At 41.7% G+C, this 19,712-nt stretch overlaps 1 protein-coding gene across 1 annotated transcript in view; it reads left to right on the top strand.

Annotated features, from left to right (window-relative positions):
- Window positions 1-19,712, top strand: part of RNF150 (ring finger protein 150) — a 283,775-nt gene that overhangs the window by 174,130 nt on the left and 89,933 nt on the right. Inside the window, exons 3-4 of the mRNA XM_005691225.3 lie at window positions 15,552-15,623; window positions 17,773-17,855. Coding sequence (XP_005691282.1) covers window positions 15,552-15,623; window positions 17,773-17,855 — 155 coding nt within the window. The remainder of the gene's footprint in view (window positions 1-15,551; window positions 15,624-17,772; window positions 17,856-19,712) is intronic.

Raw genomic sequence — 19,712 nt, 5'->3', positions numbered from 1 at the left:
TATTATTTCCCCATGCAGTCTTCTAGGTGGAGATATATATTTAACATGTTATGCAAATGTAAGGAGAAGGCAATGGCACCCCACTCCTGTACTTTTGCCTGGAAAATCCCATGGATGGAGGAGCCTGGTAGGCTGCAGTCCATGGGGTCACTAAGAGTCAGACATGACTGAATGACTTCACTTTCACTTTTCACTTTCATGCATTGGAGAAGGAAATGGCAACCCACTCCAGTGTTCTTCCCTGGAGAATCCCAGGGACGGGGGAGCCTGGTGGGTTGCCGTCTATGGGGTCGCACAAAGTTGGACACGACTGAAGTGACTTAGCAGCAGTAGCAGCAGCAGCAAATGTAAACATAGTCCTATTTTATTCAGAGTTTTAATCAGGAATGTATTTTTAATTTTAGCAAATGCCTTTCAACAGCAATAGTTCTGACTTTTCTCTTTTGATCTATTAATAGTAGTTTAAATTAATGGATTTCCGAATATTGAGCCGTCTTGAATTTCCGGTACATAACTAATCTTCTAATGTGTGCTGAATTGTTTTGTTCATACCTTACTTAGTACATTATTTACTTTTTGCCTTGATATTCACATGTGAAATTTGCCTATAGTTTACTTTTTTTTTCAGTGTTGCCCCAAAGTTGTTTTTTATATTTTTATTTTTACTTTATTTTGCTTTACAATACTGTGTTGGTTTTGTCATACATTGACATGAATCAGCCACAGGTGTACATGAGTTCCCAATCTTGAACCCCCCTCCCACCCCATATCATCTCTCTGGATCATCCCCATGCACCAGCCCCAAGCATCTTGTATCCTGTATGGAACATAGACTTGCGATTCATTTCTTACCTGATAGTATCAGTGCCATTCTCCCAAATCATCCCACCCTCTCCCTCTCCCACAGAGTCTAAAAGTCTACATCTGTGTCTCTTTTGCTGTCTCACATAGAGGGTTATCATTACCATCTTTCTAAATTCCGTATATATGTGTTAGAATAGTGTATTGGTGTTTTTCTTTCTGGCTTACTTCACTCTGTATAATAGGCTCCAGTTTCATCCACCTCATTAGAACTGATTCAAACGTATTCTTTTTAATGGCTGAGTAATACTCCATTGTGTATATGTACCACAGCTTTCTTATCCATTCATCTGCCAATGGACATCTAGGTTGTTTCCATGTCCTGGCAATTATAAATAGCGCTGCGATGAACATTGGGGTACACGTGTCTCTTTCAATTCTGGTTTCCTCGGTGTGTATGCCCAGCAGTGGGATTGCTGGGTCATAATGCAGTTCTATTTGCAATTTTTAAAGGAATCTCCACACTGTTCTCCATAGTGGCTGTACTAGTTTGCATTTCCACCAGCAGTGTAAGAGGATTCCCTTTTCTCCACACCCTCTCCAGCATTTATTGCTTGCAGACTTTTGAATCGCTGCCATTCTGACTGGTGTGAAATGGTACCTCATTGTGGTTTTGATTTGCATTTCTCTGATAATGAGTGATGTTGAGCATCTTTTCATGTGTTTGTTAGCCATCCATATGTCTTCTTTGGAGAAATGTCTATTTAGTTCTTTGGCCCATTTTTTGATTGGGTCATTTATTTTTCTGGACTTGAGCTGCAGGAGTTGCTTGTATATTTTTGAGATTGGTTGTTTGTCAGTTGCTTCATTTGCTATTATTTTCTCCCATTCAGAAGGCTGTCTTTTCACCTTGCTTATATTTTCCTTTGTTGTGAAGAAGCTTTTAATTTTAATTAGATCCCATTTGTTTATTTTTGCTTTTATTTCCAGTATTCTGGGAGGTGAATCATAGAGGATCCTGCTGTGAGTTATGTCAGAGAGTGTTTTGCCTATGTTCTCATCTAGGAGTTTTAAAGTTTCTGCTCTTACATTTAGATCTTTAATCCATTTTGAGTTTATTTTCGTGTGCAGTGTTAGAAAGTGATCTAGTTTCATTCTTTTACAAGTGGTTGACCAGTTTTCCCAGCACCACTTGTTAAAGAGATTGTCTTTAATCCATTGTATATTCTTGCCTTCTTTGTCGAAGACAAGGTGTCCATAGGTGTGTGGATTTATCTCTGGGCTTTCTATTTTGTTCCATTGATCTATATTTCTGTCTTTGTGCTAGTACCATACTGTCTTGATGACTGTGGCTTTGTAATAGAGCCTGAAGTCAGGCAGGTTGATTCCTCCAGTTCCATTCTTCTTTCTCAAGATTGCTTTGGCTATTCGAGGTTTTTTGTATTTCCATACAAATTGTTAAATTATTTGTTCTAGCTCTGTGAAAAATATCGCTGGTAGCTTGATAGGGATTGCATTGAATCTGTAGATTGCTTTGGGTAGTATACTCATTTTCACTATACTGATTCTGCTGATCCATGAACATGGTATATTTCTCCATCTATTAGTGTCCTCTTTGATTTCTTTCATCAGTGTTTTATAGTTTTCTATGTATAGGTCTTTAGTTTCTTTAGGTAGATAGGTATATTCCTAAGTATTTTATTCTTTTCGTTGCAATGGTGAATGGAATTGTTTCCTTAATTTCTTTTTCTACTTTCTCATTATTAGTGTACAGGAATCCAAGGGATTTCTGTGTGTTGATTTTATATCCTGCAGCTTTACTATATTCATTGATTAGCTCTAGTAATTTTCTGGTGGAGTCTTTAGGGTTATCAATGTAGAGGATCATGTCATCTGCAAACAGTGAGAGTTTTACTTCTTCTTTTCCAATTTGGATTCCTTTTATTTCTTTTTCTGCTCTGATTGCTGTGGCCAAAACTTCCAGAACTGTATTGAATAGTAGCAGTGAAAGTGGGCACCCTTGTCTTGTTCCTGACTTTAGGGGAAATGCTTTCAATTTTTCACCATTGAAGATAATGTTTGCTGTGGGTTTGTCATTTATAGCTTCTATTATGTTGAGGTATGTTCCTTCTATTCCTGCTTTCTGGAGAGTTTTTATCATAAATGGATGTTGAATTTTGTCAAAGGCCTTCTCTGCATCTATTGAGATAATCATATGGCTTTTATTTTTCAATTTGTTAATGTGGTGAATTACATAGATTGATTTGTGGATATTGAAGAATCCTTGCATCCCTGGGATAAAGCCCACTTGGTCATGGTGTATGATCTTTTTAATGTGTTGTTGGATTCTGATTGCTAGAATTTTGTTAAGGATTTTTGCATCTATGTTCATCAGTGATATTGGCCTGTAGTTTTCTTTTTTTTGTGGCATCTTTGTCAGATTTTGGTATTAGGGTGATGGTGGCCTCATAGAATGAGTTTGGAAGTTTACCGTCCTCTGCAATTTTCTGGAAGAGTTTAAATTTGTCTTTATGCGTTTATTTCTGAGGCTGCTGGGTCTTCGTTGCCTGTGTGGACTTTCTCTGGTTATAGTTAGTTGGGCGCTCCTCTTTGTTGCAGTACTCTCACTGCAGGCTTCTCACTGTGGTGTCTTCTCTCGTTGTGGAGCACAGCTCTAGGAGCACTGGCTTCAGTAGTTACAGCAGGCAAGCTCAATAGTTGCAACTCATGGGTTCTAGAGCACTGGCTTAGTATTTGTGATGTCCGGGCTTAGCTGCTTTGTGGCATAAGGGATCTTTCCGGACCAGGGATTGAACCCATGTGCCCTGCATTGGCAGGCAGATTCTTATCCACTGCACCACCAGAGAAGTCACGGTTTACATTTTGTCATGTTTAGGCAAGAGTGCTACTGGTTTTTTAAGAAGAATTTGGAGATTTTGTTCCATTTTCTTTAGTTGGGTTGTAGTGTCCAACATGGCAGTCACTAATCATGTGTGACTATTTAAATTTAAATTAATTGTAATAAAATTAAATTTAAAATTGTGTTCCTCAATCATACTAGCTACATTTCCAGTCGCTTCTGGATGGCAGGGCATAGATAGGACATTTTTATCATCATGGAAAGTCCTGTAGGGTGGCCTAATTCTAGAACATTTTAAAGAGTGTTGGAAGTAGGTTAAAAGCATCTGCCTGCAGTGCTGGAGACCCGGGTTTGATCCCTGGGTCGAGAAGATACCCTGGAGAAGGAAATGGCAACCCACTCCAGTATTCTTGCCTGGAGAATCCCATGGATGGAGGATCCTGGTGGGCTACAGTCCATGGGGTCTCAAAGAGTCAGACACGACTAAGCAACATCACTTCACTTCACTTAATGTATTATAGGGCTTCCATGATAGTTGGTAAAGAATCCGCCTGCAATGCAGGAGATCCCAGTTCGATTCCTGGGTGGGGAAGATCCCCCGGACAAGAGATAGACTACCCACTACAGTATTCTTGGGCTTCCCTTGTGGTTCAACCGGTAAAGAATCCACCTGCAATGCAGGAGACCTGGGTTCAATCCCTGGGTTGGGAAGGTCCAACTGGAAAAGGGAAAAGCTACCCACTCCAGTATTCTGGCCTGGAGTATTCCATGAACTGTATAGGCCATGGGGTCACAAAGAGTTGGACACAACTGAGCAACTTTCACTTCACTAACGTGTTTTAGATTTTTTAGTAAGCCAATAAATTCAAAGTTGTTTTAGGAGGACAACTCTTTGACTTTCTATTTATTTTATGAAAACTCATCTGTTTAAATTTTCTATAGAATCTGGAACAATTTTTTAAACATTTTTATCGCTTTTTTTGACTCTCAAAATGATGCATGTTTGTTGTAAAAATTTGGCAATCAGAAAGATACAAAAAGAAAACAAATCACTCATCACCCTACTGACTTGTTAACAATTAAGAACATTACCTTCCATACTTTTAATTCCATATGTATACATATATTCAGTAAATTGTTGTCATATGTGTGTTATGTGTGCATGAGATATAGACCCATGTTATACATATAAATTTGTGTGGTTTTTTATTAAATGGTGAGCATTTCCTCCATCATTAAGTAATATTTAAAACATGATTTTTAGTAGCTACATAGTAGTCGGGTTCTACCTCTTAACACAAGTGAGCAAGTTACTTTATGCTTTAGTTTTCTAAAGAGGAATATGCTTTCTTTTTTTAGTTATAGTGAGGATTAAATGGCTTAATGTGTCTTATATTTTAAGGTGCCTGAGCATAATTACTCACTTACAGAGCTCTCAATGAATGATATCATTATTACCATCATATAAATTCCATAACCAAAGTTCAAACTTTTATACTTTTACTGAATATTCTCGAATTTAAGTGGATGCATTACCAATTAGACACAAGGCAGTGAAACTAGATAAGGAACAAAAAATAAGTTCAGTTCCACTGGTTCCTAAAGGTTACATTTGAAGAACCTGTACAAATATAAATCAGTTATCACAAAGATACTTACCAGCTGATCCAACAATGATAGAGATGGTACCCCTATCTTTTTGAGTCTAGAGATAATCCAAGCAGTCTTTGAGAAATTGAGCCAAGGATGAAACTTTTAGTCTTGAATTAGCTGAGTAACTGTTTCCAATGCTAGTTCTCCTTGTGCGGGAAGATATAGATTGCATGTCTGTCTTGACATGTGCAATTCTGTGACGGATGTGAAAAGTAAATTAGAATAGATGGCATGACGTGAATGAGGTTTAAGTTTTTACTCTGCTCCCTTTTTATTAACTTTCCTTGAGTTACAGGATGATACCTTTGGTTTACTCAGTGAATTTGGATCATGCTGAAAGCACTATTTCTTGATCAAAATAGACATCATACTTTAGCCCTTTTATGAATGAAATAAGGATCTATAATTTCCCTAAGGCAAATATTTCTCTTTTGATGAGGAGTGCTTCGTTCCAGTCAACAGAAAGTTACAGCTGTATAAGCTATAGCTTTAGTAAGCATCAGGTAACCTGAAGTCATTTATTTTTATTGAAGCATTATTGGACCTTCCGGAAAGAGGAACTCTTAGGCTAGATGTTGACTCGCAGTCTAAACTGGACTACCAAAGGCGTTAATGTTACATTGGTGAAGTATCTAGTCATTCCAGTATGTAACTGAGAGACTGAACTTGAAGAAGCCAGAAGCACTCCTCAGTCTCTGCCTGGCTTGGTGCAGGTCACACTTCGAGGAAAGTCACCATCATCTTACATGATCATTAGCCCTTTCAGATCATTTCAGTGTAGCTTCCCATGGAATAAGATTTGCTAGATGTTCTTGATGGTGGTAATGTCACTGCAGCGCCTTTAAGATGATGACATGGAGGATTAGGGCCACAACTTAAAATGGAGAGGGAGACTTGACTGGTGTGGCACGTTTCCTAAAGAAACTGTACCAAGATGGTGCTAGTGTGTGGTGATAGTTAAAGACAGAGCTTTGTAGTCAGGTGGGTCTGGACCACAATCTCTGCTCTGGCAGTTCCTAGTGGTGTGATCTTATTTGGGTCCTTACCTTTCTATGCCTAGATTTCCTCATGTGTAAACTGGGAATGACCATAGGTCATCCCCACAGGCTTGATGCAAGCACCCAGTGAAAAAATTCATGTAGGTTATCAGAAAGTTGTTAATAAGATTGCGGGTTTTTTTGGAATATAGAAAGGTTTATTGCAGGGCCAGTCAAGGAGAATGGGTGGCTCATGCTCAAAAAAAAACCCCAACCTGGGTTGTCTTTAATGGGTAAAGCATCTCTTAGAAAACAGTATTTCCCTCCCAGATTTAAATAGGGCAGGTTCTTACATAACTCACATGTAGTTAAGTCTGGATAGGGGCTTTGTGTCCCAGGTGACACAGTTTGAAATAAAATGGAATTATTTTTCCAGAGTTATTGGGGAAAGGAGGACATATCAATAGACTACAGACAAAAAAACCCTGGCGTTCTTGGAAAATACCTTTCCATGCAACAGTGTGCACACTGTTTTTAGAAAAAGGCAAAAATAAAAGTGTTCATTTAAAAGTAAGTGTTCACCACCCCCGCTTCAGACTCTTTGTCAACTTTCCTCCCTCTAGCTCTCCCCAGAGGAAACAAGCCTTAGCACTTCCATTTCTATGCTTCCAGAAGTTTCTGTGTCTATAAATAAGAAAAGTTCTTTTCCACATTTATTATTATACATACACAAGGACTCTGCCTTCATATGGCAATATATTATAGTGGCATCACAGGAAATACACATAAAAAACAGATATGAGCCCACTTGGAGAACTGTGCAGGAATCAGGATAACAGGTGATGAATTTGGACTAGAGTGAGCGAGATGGAGAAGCCAGATGGGCATCAAATTAGGGCAATATTTTGAAATTTCGTGGATTCTATGTAGCATATAAACCAGTTATCCTAGTTTATACCTGCTATACTAGCCTTGTGCTTCCCAGGTGGCACTAGTGATAAAGATGCCACCTGCCAATGCAGGATACAGAAGAGACATAGGTTTAGTCCCTGGGTGGGGAAGATCCCCTGGAGGAGGACATGGCAACCACTCCAGTATCCTTGCCTGGAGAACCCCATGGACAGAGGAGCCTAGTGAGCAACAGTCCGTAGGGTTGCAAAGAGTCAGAAAGGACTAAAGCGACTTGGCACACACACATGTACTAACCTAATAATTAATAACCCCCCATTTTATTCTCACAAGTGTTCCAGTTTAGATAATAATCATATGGTTACCTTATGTGTGAGGGAAACAGAAGAATCAAGGGTGCAATTAGGTCAGTTCCTGCAACATTAACTGAAATAAGCAAAAGCAGAAAAAGAGGTCCAGAAGGGCAGAGAAACCAGAAATGGGGTATGGAGATAATAAACCTAGAAGCCAACACAACATTGTAAATCAACTATACTTTAATTTTTAAAAGCAAGCAGATACTAAATAAACATTGAAAAAAAAAGAAGCCTATTAGATGGAGATGCCTGGTAGGCATTTGATACACAAGCTGAGAATTTAGGAGAGAAGAGGTGGAGGTGGCAATATAAGAGTTATCTGTGTAGAGATGCCATTTAAATGGTCAGGACAAGGTGAGTGCCTCCTGGAAATGGGCATCCAGAGAAGAGGCCTGAAGACAGCCGGGTATACACTTGTGCCCCAGTCTTTCTCCCTCCATCATATTATTTTATGTATTTGCTTTATTTTCTTCCCAGTTCTTGTCACTGTTGGAAACCATTTCCTCCTTGCCCTGTACCTTCCTCTTCCCCACAGGCTCTCTTATGGAGTTGAAGCAAGGGTGCTGGTTAGCAGAGACCACGCACAGCCTCATGCGCCCTCTGGATCCAGTTCTTGGCTCAGAGTCACTGCTCTGCTGTGGCTTTCACTCATACCGCTTATCTTTGATGAAGCTCTGTCCTCTTTTCTCCAGGGCCAGGTTGCTTGGGACCTTGCCGTCAGCCAGCCTGTGGATGCCTGAGTCCAGTGTCTATTTCAGGCTCCCTATCCACAGAGCTCTCGGAGGTGGCTGGACCCCTGCACTCCATTCCTGAACAAACCCTGTGGCCCGGAAGAGCCCAGGAAAGCAGCCCATGAAAGTGTTAAAGTACAGGTTGGCTCAGAGCACACACGGGACACTTAAGTGGGCTGCTTTTCATAATGTCACATTCCAGCCAACAGAGTCTCAGCTCTGAACAAGCCCAGACTTCTCTGCTACATAATCAGACATAGACCCAGACATAAATGGGACCCTCTCAGACAGCTAAGTGAGAATCTAGGATACTACCAAGGCTGATGTGTTAGGAGGTGGAACCTTGTAAGGATGAATAGAGTGTTTGCTATCTAACTCTGGTTTTGGAGCAAAGTAGAATCAGAAACTTGGTCAGGGCAGAGTCATGAGACAGAAGGACAGTCCAGTGTAGGGAGAGCTTAGGAATCTTGGGAATGAGGAACTGGATCTAAATCACAGATATAGGAACAGTGGTCCAGCCCGCTGGGCAGAACGAGGTGAGAGGAAGTGAGGAAATGGTGCGGAGGCACATGAAGCCTTTTCTATCACACTCTCACCTATAAAGTGTGCAAGGACACTCGAGAAAAGGTGGCACGATGGTGTGGGAAGGGGAGAGGCGGCCCACCGCCCACTCTCACACATGGAGAACCCCATGAACAGTGTGGAAGGTTCTATATGATTAAGAAAAACATCTGCTTACTGTTGAGCACATGGCAAGGCGACTTTTACATGCTAGACCATGCATCTCTGTCTCCTCACGAGTCCTCATGATGGCCCTGGATCGGCACTGTAAGGAAGCAGCACCCTGATGTCACCAGGGTGGACTCGTACCCGGCGTTCCCCAGATACCTCTCAGATCAGCCCTGAGAGCCCGGGTTCCTGCGAGGGCTGCAGATGAAAAACCACACGTATAAGGACTGGAGGCATTAGCTACCTGGTCATTCTCCTCATCTGTTTGAGAACTAACTGCCTGATATCAGGATCATGGTTTCTGTTTTTATTTTATATTAGAGTGTAGTTGATTAACAATGTTGCATTGGTTGTAGGTGTACAGCAACATGGCTCAGTTATCTATTATTTTTCAAGTTCCTTTCCCATTTAGGTTATTACACAATATTAAACAGAGTTCCTGGTGCTATGTGGTAGGTCCTTGTTGGTTATCCATTTTGTCTTTTAAAAAACTTTTTATTTTGCATTGGGGTATAGCTGATTAACAATGTTGTGATAGTTTCAGGTGAACAGAGAAGTGACTCAGCCGTACATATACGTGATCCATTCTCCCCCAAACTCCCCTCCCACGCAGGCTGCCATATAACACTGAGCAGAGTTCCCAGTGCTATACTTAGGGCCGTGTTGATTATCCACTTTAAATATAGCAGTGTGTCTATGGCAATCCCAAACTCCCAATCATAGTATTTAGAATTTTAAGGGGACACTGCTAAGTCGCTTCAGTCGTGTCCGACTCTGTGCGACCCCATAGACGGCAGCCCACCAGGCTCCCCCGTCCCTGGGATTCTCCAGGCAAGAACACTGGAGTGGGTTGCCATTTCCTTCTCCAATGCACGAAAGTGAAAAGTGAAAGTGAAGTCACTTAGTTGTGTCCAACTCCTAGCGACCCCATGGACTACAGCCTACCAGGCTCCTCCGTCCATGGGATTTTCCAGGCAAGAGTACTGGAGTGGGGTGCCATTGCCTTCTCCAAAGGGGACACTAGATGTAATGAATTTGAGAGAGAGAAATGTTAAATGATTTTGTTTTCCCCAAGGGCACACAAGCAGGTTTTTTATTTCAAGGCAGGGTGGCTTCCAATGATCAAGCTCCCTTCGCAATATAGGTCCTGAGGCTCCCTGACCCACAAAGAGGATCGCCAGCCCCTCCACCAGTCACAGCGGGAGCATGAGGAATGGCCGACCATGCTACTCTGTGAAGATTGGCCCTTTGGGGCTTTGGAAATAAAGATTAGTTGCTAGGCCCTTTGTCATATCTGTTTTGAGATTCTCCACCTCAGGGAGCTTCCCAGTGGATGCTAAGGGGTCTTCTTCATTCTACCAACTAATGACCTCTGTGCCTGGGGACCTCTTTTTGAACCTTGAGCTGGGGAGCCAGATCCAATACTCTTGATCCTGAGCACCGGTGTGTGCCATGGGCCGCCCTCCCCTTCCACCAGGATGTTAAGAAGCCCTGGGCGCCTCATTTCCGAGGTGTGGCACTTTGGCTGCTATCCACTGATTCTTACCCTGCTAATAGGAACCCTGAGTGCTGTGTGCTAAGTTGCTTCGGTTGTGTCCGATTCTTTTGCAAACCTGTGAACTGTAGCCTGCCTCTGTCCATGCAATTCTCCAGGTAAGAATGCTGGAGTGGGTTGCCATGCCCTCCTCCAAGGAATCTTCCAGACCCAGAGATGGAACCCACGTCTCTTATGTCTTCCTCACTGGCAGGCAGGTTCTTTACCGCTAGCGCCACCTGGGAGGCCCCTTATAGAAACCCCCTGGTGGTAAAGCAGCGCCAGTGGGCAGCATTCCTGCCATCTTTGTGGCCAGTGAGCCTGCCTTGGGCCATGTGCCGGGACTTTGTCTCACTGTCTCCGAGGATATCCCACCTCAGACACAGAACTGGACCTGCATTCTGAGAACCAAGGGACTCCTAGTAGATAGCAGCTTCTTCAGATATCAGCAGATCGGATAAACTGAATCTGGTTCTTTCTTTTGTTTTTCATAAGCAGTATTGCCTCTGAGGCCAATCCAAGGAAACCAGACCTGTGTTGTATTGTTTTGCCTGAGGTCAGGTAATGGCATTCAGCCAAGCTTTCCCAAAAGAGCTCCCTCTCCCTGAGAATGCCTTCTTCGGTTATTTGCAGTGCATGGTCCATGCCCCTTGGGTTTCCTTTGCACATCTTGGTGCTGAAGTATTGTTGGAACCAAAGAAGTAGTGGAATTTAAAACAAACTTGGACTTCACAAGGAAAGAGAAAGGGGAGGGGATAGAAGTGGGCCAGGTGTCTGCCATCAAAGGAGGGTCTGTAGGTGGTGATGCTTCTGTCTCCTAAAGAACAGGAACCAAAATGGTCTCTGATTGATGTTGGCTGGAGGAAGCTCAGAGCCCTCAGGGGACACGGAGCAAGTATTCAGTGAGGTCATTAGCCATTGGTTTGCTATGTTTCCATAATTCAGGTCTCAAGGGATCTCCCAGTTCTGTTCTATATGGATGACAGTGATGAGCTGATAAAGCTGGAAACAGTATAAGTTTACATACCGAAGGTTACTAATAAGGGGAACTAAGGCCTAGGCTATTTAAGTGACTTGGCCTAAGTCACACAGTGAGTAACAAAAACAGGAGCAAAAGCTGAGTTTCCTAACTCCCAACCATTGCCCCCTCCTCTACAACTCTTCCCATAAAGAAACCCGGGACTTCCCTGGTCGTCCAATGGTTTAAAATCCGCATGCCAATGCAGGGGACACAGTTCGATCCCTGATCCAGGAAGATTCCACATGCCGAGGGGCATCTAAGGCCCATGTACCGCAACTGCCAAAGCCCTCGCGCTCTAGAGGCTATGCTCTGCAACAAGAGAAGCCACCTCAGAAAGAAGCCCACACATCACAATGAAGAGCAGCCCCCGCTGGCCACAACTAGAGAAAGCCCACGTGCAGCAGTAAGACCCAGCACAGCCAAAATTAAGTAATTAACTTTTTAAAATGATAATAATTTTACCCCGTGCCATGTGTGCATAAGCAACTGTAAGCCATCACCCTGTGGGGTCACCGTGCCCGCCAAAATAGTCTGCGTCTTTTCTCCATCTCTCTAGACGGATGGAGGGGTGACCTACATCATAGAAATTGATTGGACTGGCCATGCAATGATCTCTGTCCCATCCAGCAGACCTGGGAGGATCATTATTATGTAGGAGAGCAAGTGAGGAAGTGTCAGAGTCAGCTGTGGCCGCGTGAGCCTTCACACGGCTGGGACAATTCTGTTTACGTCTATGATGTCCTCTCTTCACCTAGAACATGGAAACACCTAGTTATTTCTCTGCTTGGTTGTGACAGTGATGATAATAATCAATGACTGTAAAATACAGCTGTCAGGGAAAAAAAAGGGGGCAGTTACGATACGGAATTAGAGCTTCCCTGGTGGCTCAGATGGTAAAGAATCTGCCTGCAATGCGGGACACCTGGATTCGATCCCTAGGTCAGGAAGATCTCCTGGAGAAGGGAATGGCAACCCACTCCAGTATTCTCGCCTGGAGAATTCCATGGGAAGAGGAGCCTGGAGGGTTACAGTCCATGAGATTGCAGTCAGACATGACGAGTGACTAAGCACATGATACAGATTTATTCAACCAAGTGAACTAGGAGGAACATAAGCTCGACTTGATGCTGTGTTTTGGCATACTTATTCCTAGTTTTTTCTCACCTTGACTGTATTTCTCTTTATAACCCAGAGAAGGACAAGAGAGGAATGTCTTTATTTTTCTCAATTTCTTAAGTACTTAGGAGCTAACTACATTATACATTTTGTGTTGAATTGGAGTCTGTCATTGTTTACCATCCTTGTTGGTATTTATGTCAGACTTTAGATTTCTAATAAATGGTTCTGTGTTTATTTTCCATAAAGCTGTTTATTTTCATTGTTGTCAAGGAACCAATAACCTTGGTAAATATTTTCTTTTACCTTTTTCAATCAAATTGATGGGTACATCTAATTACCAAGATGTCTCAACTCCTGACAGTTTTTAAGGAAAAGTGTAATATGATTTGAATCTGGTGGGGTTAGAGAAAATCTGTAGGAGCCCCCTGGAGAAGGGAGAGTAATCCTTACCTGAAACAAAAGGCCCACACAAACCTGAGGTGGTCCCTACGTCTGCCTGAGGTGGTCCCTACGCCTGCCTGAGGTGGTCCCTACGCCTGCCTGAGGTGGTCCCGACGCCTGCCTGAGGTGGTCCCTGCACCTGCCTGAGGTGGTCCCTGCGCCTGCCTGAGGTGGTCCCTGCGCCTGCCTGAGGTGGTCCCTGCGCCTGCCTGAGGTGGTCCCTGCGCCTGCCTGAGGTGGTCCCTACGCCGTCTGTTGGCATCGTTATCACTGCATTTCTGAGCACCACAAAGGAAAGAGTGTTTTGTGATGGACTTTGGTTTCAGTCTCTCGGTTCTCCCTTCAGACTGTGTAAGACTTGGTTTGAGCACAGCCTATAGACTTCCCACTAACTTATACTCAGCGCAGTTAAAATCTCAAAGATTTAAGAGATCAACTGCGGGACAACTACCTTATTTGGGCCACTTTATTAAGAATGTTTATGTCTTTCTCTGATTAGTTTGCATTTTAGAAATCCAGACTAGCTGTTTGAAAATTGTTGAAAATGAGACGATGGTTTTCATCCAGAAGTCAATATTCCTGATTTTCATGTCACTTAAGAAGAAATGGAAACATGCTTATATTGACAATATTTGGCTGCCTGCAAATGGTCATAGCATTTTTAAAACCTTTACAGTGCTGTTCCTTTTATTTTGTTTGTCCAGAACTCCTATAGAAAACAAAACAAAACAAAACCTAGTTCTACCAGGTCCCTTAGTCATCATCTATATCTCAGAAGCTGGTTTTCCATATTTTCCAGCTATCTAGATCATCTCTTCTTCCCCTGGAAGTGCAGACTTTATATCCTTCATCAATCTCTGCCAAAATATGATCCTTTTTCTCCTCAAAAGACATATATGTAAGTTTTGCTTACCTATCCTAACTCTGTGATATTTAAACAGTTTACTTAAGTCCCAGTTCATTCTATAAAATAGTATTTTCCTCATGGGGTTGTTGTAAGGGAAAGTTGATATTGTGTATAAAGTTTTAGCATGGTACTTAGGATATGTTAACTGTTCATCACATGCTCAGTTGCTCAGTGGTGTCCAGCTCTTTGCAACCCTGATGACTGTAGCCTGCCAGGCTCCTCTGTCCATGGGATTTCCCAGGCAAGAGTCCTGGAGTGGGTAGCCATTTCCTCCTCCAGGGGATCTTCCTGACCCAGGGATTGAACCCATGTTTCCTGCTTTGGCAGGCAGATTCTTTACCACTGAGTCACCAGGGTAGTATGTGCTATTTTAAAGAAAAGAGAGAAGCTTGAGTGTTATTTCAAAAGGAACAAAGTTAATGAAAACAAGTAATTATTCTGTTTAAATGTTTGCCCCATTTATCTTAGTCCTTCAAGTATGTTTCACTGCTGCAAACGCACATCTGTCACAAACTAGAAGTACACGTGCCTAAGAAGATAACAACATGTGGAAAATTTACAAGCATACAAGCAAACTGATTTTTTTCCTTGAAAGATTAAACATAAATTTCTCCCCATCTTCTCTCTCTCCCACTCTTCCAAATTGCTCTATGATTGCATTACTGCAGGGGTCATTAGGATAGTAACTTTCTCTCTTGAAAAGAAAAAGAGTACATAATACATTGTTTCTTAACATGAGTGATGGTAGTTACTCAGGTGTTTGCTTTATAATTATTTGCTAAACTGAAAATGTATGCTTTATGTATTTTCCTATGTGTGTACTCACACACACAATGGAGATGAAATGGCATGTAAGAAAGCGATGGGATAGAATTTGTTGTTGTTCAGTCACTTAAGTCGTATCTGACTCTGTGACCCCATGGACTGCAGCACACCAGGCTTCCCTGTCTTTCACTATCTCCCAGAGTTTGCTCAGACTCATGTCCGTTGAGTCTGATCCTAGATAGAATAGTACAAACCAAATATAAGTCTAGGTTGGATATATATATAGCAAAGCAAACTGCTTAAAATTCCAAATTGAAAGGAATATGAAAGCAATAAACCCTGATTTTGAACAAAAGATGAAAATTATTCCAACTACTTTAGACTGGCTATCTCCATGTCACAAACTGAGTGGCTAGAGTGGGGCAAATTATGGAACTTTTCTTCTTCTCTGCATGGATACGACCTGCACTGGAGTCACTGTGGGACAAAGTCTTCCCATGTCATCTTCCGTTTGCTTAACATCCGGCATGAAGAGCTTCTCTCAATGACTGAACTCTTTAATAGACCACAGTGAGCCAAGCCACTTTGCACAGAGGTCACTGCCCCATCTCCTCCAGCCCTCTTCATTAACATTCCTGCCTCTTGTGCATGATTTCAGAGATAGCTGCCATGGTTTACTGAATGCTATCAGAGATGAAGTTAAGAATGAGAAGTCTTTATTACTAACGAGCAGCTTTTGGTTTTTCAGCGTCGACTGGGAGATGCAGCAAAGAAAGCAATCAGCAAGCTTCAGGTCAGGACCATCAAGAAGGGTGACAAGGTAACAGCCTCTTTTCTTTTTGTTGTTGCTATTGGTCAGTTGCTAAAGTCATGTCTGACTGTTTGTGACCCAGTGGACCGCAGCATGCCAGGCTTCCCTGTCCTTCACTGTCTCCCAGAGTTTGCTCAAACTCATGACCACTGAGTTGGTGGTGATGCTGTCCAACCAAATCATCCTCTGCTGCCCCCTTTTCCTCCTGCCCTCAATCTTTCCCAGCATCAGGGTCTTTTCCAACGAGTTGGCTCTTTGCATCAGATGGCCAAAGTATTGGAGGTTCCGTTTCAGCATCAGTTCTTCCAGTGAATATTCAGAGTTCATTTCCTTTGGGACTGATTTGTTTGATCTTCTTGCAGTCCAAGGGACTCTCAGGAGTGTTCCCCAACCCCACAGTTCAGAAGCATCAATTCTTTGGTGCTCAGCCTTCTTTATGGTCCAACTCTCACATCTGTACATGACTGCTGGAAAAACCATAGCTTTTGGCTATATGGACCTTTGTTGGCAAAGTCTTTTCTTTTTGGTGAGGAGCTATTTAAAGCTTCTGAGTTTCCTAGCAACCAATGTAGATAAGAAGATGAGGAAGGGAAATACATGCTAATAGTTTTCCTATAAGCATCTGTTATTATGCCCAACATTATTAAATATAAGTTAAGGCAGTTTGTAAAATGCATGCAATGGAACCGTAAAGTCTTTGGAGAAAAAAAATATGAGAAATTAAAAAGTAAATTTAGGAAAAGTAGATAAAACCAGGATGAAATAGTACACAGGTTCATTACCTGAAATTAAAAACAGACATGGGTCCAAAATTTAGGTTGGGGCTTTCTAGCAGCCAGTGCAAAGGAGAAAATATTCAATATTCAAACAAATCTGAGTACCTTATTCCAGTGTCCCACTAGATAAAAATGAAATGCCTGCTCCTGGAATTATGACTTAAGAAAATTTTTCTATGAATCTTTGCACAAAAAGCTTTTTAGGTGCTAAGTGATGTATTCCACTTAAGTCTGCAGTTAATGCTGATGGCTCAGTGGTAAAGAATCTAATGCTAATGCAGGAGACGTGGGCTCAGTCCCTGGGTCAGGAAGATCCACTGGAGAAGGAAATGGCAACTCACTTCAGTATTCTTGCCTGGAGAATTCCATAAACAGAGGAGCCTGGCGGGCTCCTTGGGGTCACAAAGAGTCGGACACGATTTAGCAACTAAACAACAATTTACAAAATGCAAGAAGCATATTTAGTCCCCCTGAAACCGAGTTTCCAGAACCCCAAAGTTATGACAGCAGAACTCATTCCAGTACAGTCATTCTAGAACTCTCTAGCTGTAGGATGATGACATAAAGCCCAAAGCAGAAGCATATCCTAAGGAAGGATCACAATGCAAGCTGGTCTGGGCCCACAGACCTCTAAAGACCTCTGTTCTCCCCAGGAGAATTTTTTCCCCCAGGAGATATTTTAGAGCAGTGGATTGCAGCCCATGTGGGGCTCCTTGAGCCACTGTAAGAGATTCACAGCTCTACTTGTATTTGAGGTGTTGTCTCTAGTGTGAATAATTGATTTGTCTCACTAATTAGGTGCTACTGGTTTTCAGCTATATAAAAATACCTTTGAGCTTAATAGGATAAAATTTATTTTAAAAGCATCACTAAATTTAAAGCACATTTTTTCAGTACTTTTTTTCTCCTCAAACAGAATAATAAAAGAACAAGGACTGTTACGTAAGTAATGTATTACAGGGTGTTGAAAGAGATTTAAGTATTTGAAAAGAAAGCTGGAACCACTATTTTAGAGTTGTATACATTAGATTCCCCAGGAATGATAGATTAAATATCATTTTGATGAGTCTCCGTGAATAGCATTTCTCTCATCCTTGAGACTTTGCTATGTCACCTCTGATTATAATAAGTAGCATGATTAGTAATGGTACATTAAAAAACGATTTCCTTGTCAAAGCTCTTGCCGTGGAACCAGGAAACAAAAAATGGAGGTTGGAAGGGCTAGAAACTAAACCAGTGCATAATAAATTATGGATTAAGACAGCCAGCGTCGAGAGAGTCGAAAGCCCTGCTCCAGGCAAGCTCTCCTTTGGCTTGTTACTTGTGTGTTTACAGAAGTTGAAGCTCGCAAAGCAGGCTCATCTGTGCTTTCTGTGTTGCAGGAAACGGAGCCCGATTTTGACAACTGTGCCGTTTGTATTGAGGGGTACAAGCCCAACGATATTGTCCGGATCTTGCCCTGCCGGTGAGTGGCTAGCTGCCTGCTTCTGACTGGGGCCTCTCTGGTTCCGACCTGCTTGGCCTAGCCCTGCAAGGTCAGTCTGCCCAAACACTGCTGGGGTTCAGGAAGAAACAACCAGCACTCTTGATTCCTTTCTTGTTTCTCCTTGGAAACATTCTGTCTTGTGAAATTAGCACTGTTTTCCCATTCTCTTCATACCAAACTAAGGCTCTGTGACCTAGAACCTCATGGTGCACAGTTGGACCATGTAGCTCCAAGTTCAAGTTTAACAGCAGACCTGTAATACTCAAAATCATCCCCTCTTTTACAAGTGCCATTTTAATTAAAATAATAAACTCTTAAAATGTCTTCTGGATGATCATGAAGGGATCAGCAACCAGAATATAGTCAGGAGTGGGCAGGAAGCCAAAGGCAGATTTCATTTTCCTTGATTTTTTGTTGACAAGAAGAGAATGTGACAGTAACCCCCAAACTTCTAGGATCTAGGGTAGAATGTCAACAGGTATAGTTGGAAAACTGCCTGGTTGATTCTCATAGAACTGTAGTCCTTCTCTAGATTCCTTTTATACAATTCAAATTAAATAAATTTAAATACTTCGATAAAATATCTCAAAGTTGCTTAAAGCTTCTTTAGTGTTTTTGCATCTACACAAGTATCCTAAAACTATAAATTAAATTCTGCCTTAGAGAAATATTCTTCTCTTAGAAATCCTGCCTTAAAAAATTCTCAGAGTATTTAAGTAACTAAAGTAGAAAACAGACACCACCAAGATATAAAACAATTCATTTGGTCATAAAACAATGCAATGCTAAGAACTATTTATTAGAAACACAAAAGAAATCATGCCTTAGAGGAATGAGTTTAATAATCCCAAAATGACAGAGAAGTGACAAAAAGGGACAAGATACTCAAATAGACTCACGCACTCCAAGGGGAGTGAATGGGCTTGAAATGCTCTCACGCAAATTGATCGGTAGGAAAACAGGCCTGCGGAAAGAGCACTCTGGTGGCCCCAGCTGAAGCCTTCAAGTGAGATTCGCTTTCCTTAGAGATGCTTGACCATCTCTAGAACAGGTCATAAACTGGAATACATCAATACCTGGCAGTATCCTTCATAGGAGGAGGGTACTATAGATAAGTTCTCTCTCTAGACATTATGCTTGGTATTTGTTTGGTGATTTCTTGAAATGCTGGCCAAGAATGGTGATAAGTGAACTGCAGAGAGCCTCTCCAGATAGCATCGTTCCTCTCTGCAGTCTTTTATTAGGAGTTTTATAAAGCCTCCTAGCTATAGGCAAGCAAAGTACTTGCTTTTACTTTCCTTTGGAGATAGCTTAGCGCCCTGTGAGGCTCCTACTAATAAAAATATCCAAAGCTAAAATTAAAGGTCAGTGTCATCTTTTCCCTGAATATCCAAAGAACTTTACAAATGTAATTTTAAAAATCTGTTTTAAGGACATCTTTAGGCTTACTTTAGCTCCGGCATTCATATTGTATAAAACAGCTTGTTCACGGAGGGCTCTTTCATGAGTGTATTTCCTGTGACTGCATATAATTGCTAGAGGCTGCATAATATCTAGGTCATAGATGTACCACAGTGTAATTTACCATCCTCCTGTTGTAGACCATTTGGCTGATTTCAGTTTTTAATTATGACACATTACATTGCTTTAGCAGTATTTAGATGGCTGTAGTATACTTTTCCAGATCTCCTTTTATAGTATTTTTTTGGAAATAGTAACCAAGACAAAAATAGCACTTTAATATTTGTCACACACATAAAAATCTTTAGGAACTTTCATTTTATTTACGCTAGCCCTCGCCCCAGCACATTCATGGTGGCTCACAGGGTAAAGAAT

Source organism: Capra hircus, chromosome 17 (assembly GCF_001704415.2).
Source record: "Capra hircus breed San Clemente chromosome 17, ASM170441v1, whole genome shotgun sequence".
NCBI lineage: Eukaryota > Metazoa > Chordata > Mammalia > Artiodactyla > Bovidae > Capra > Capra hircus.
This window is presented reverse-complemented; position numbering and strand designations above follow the sequence as displayed.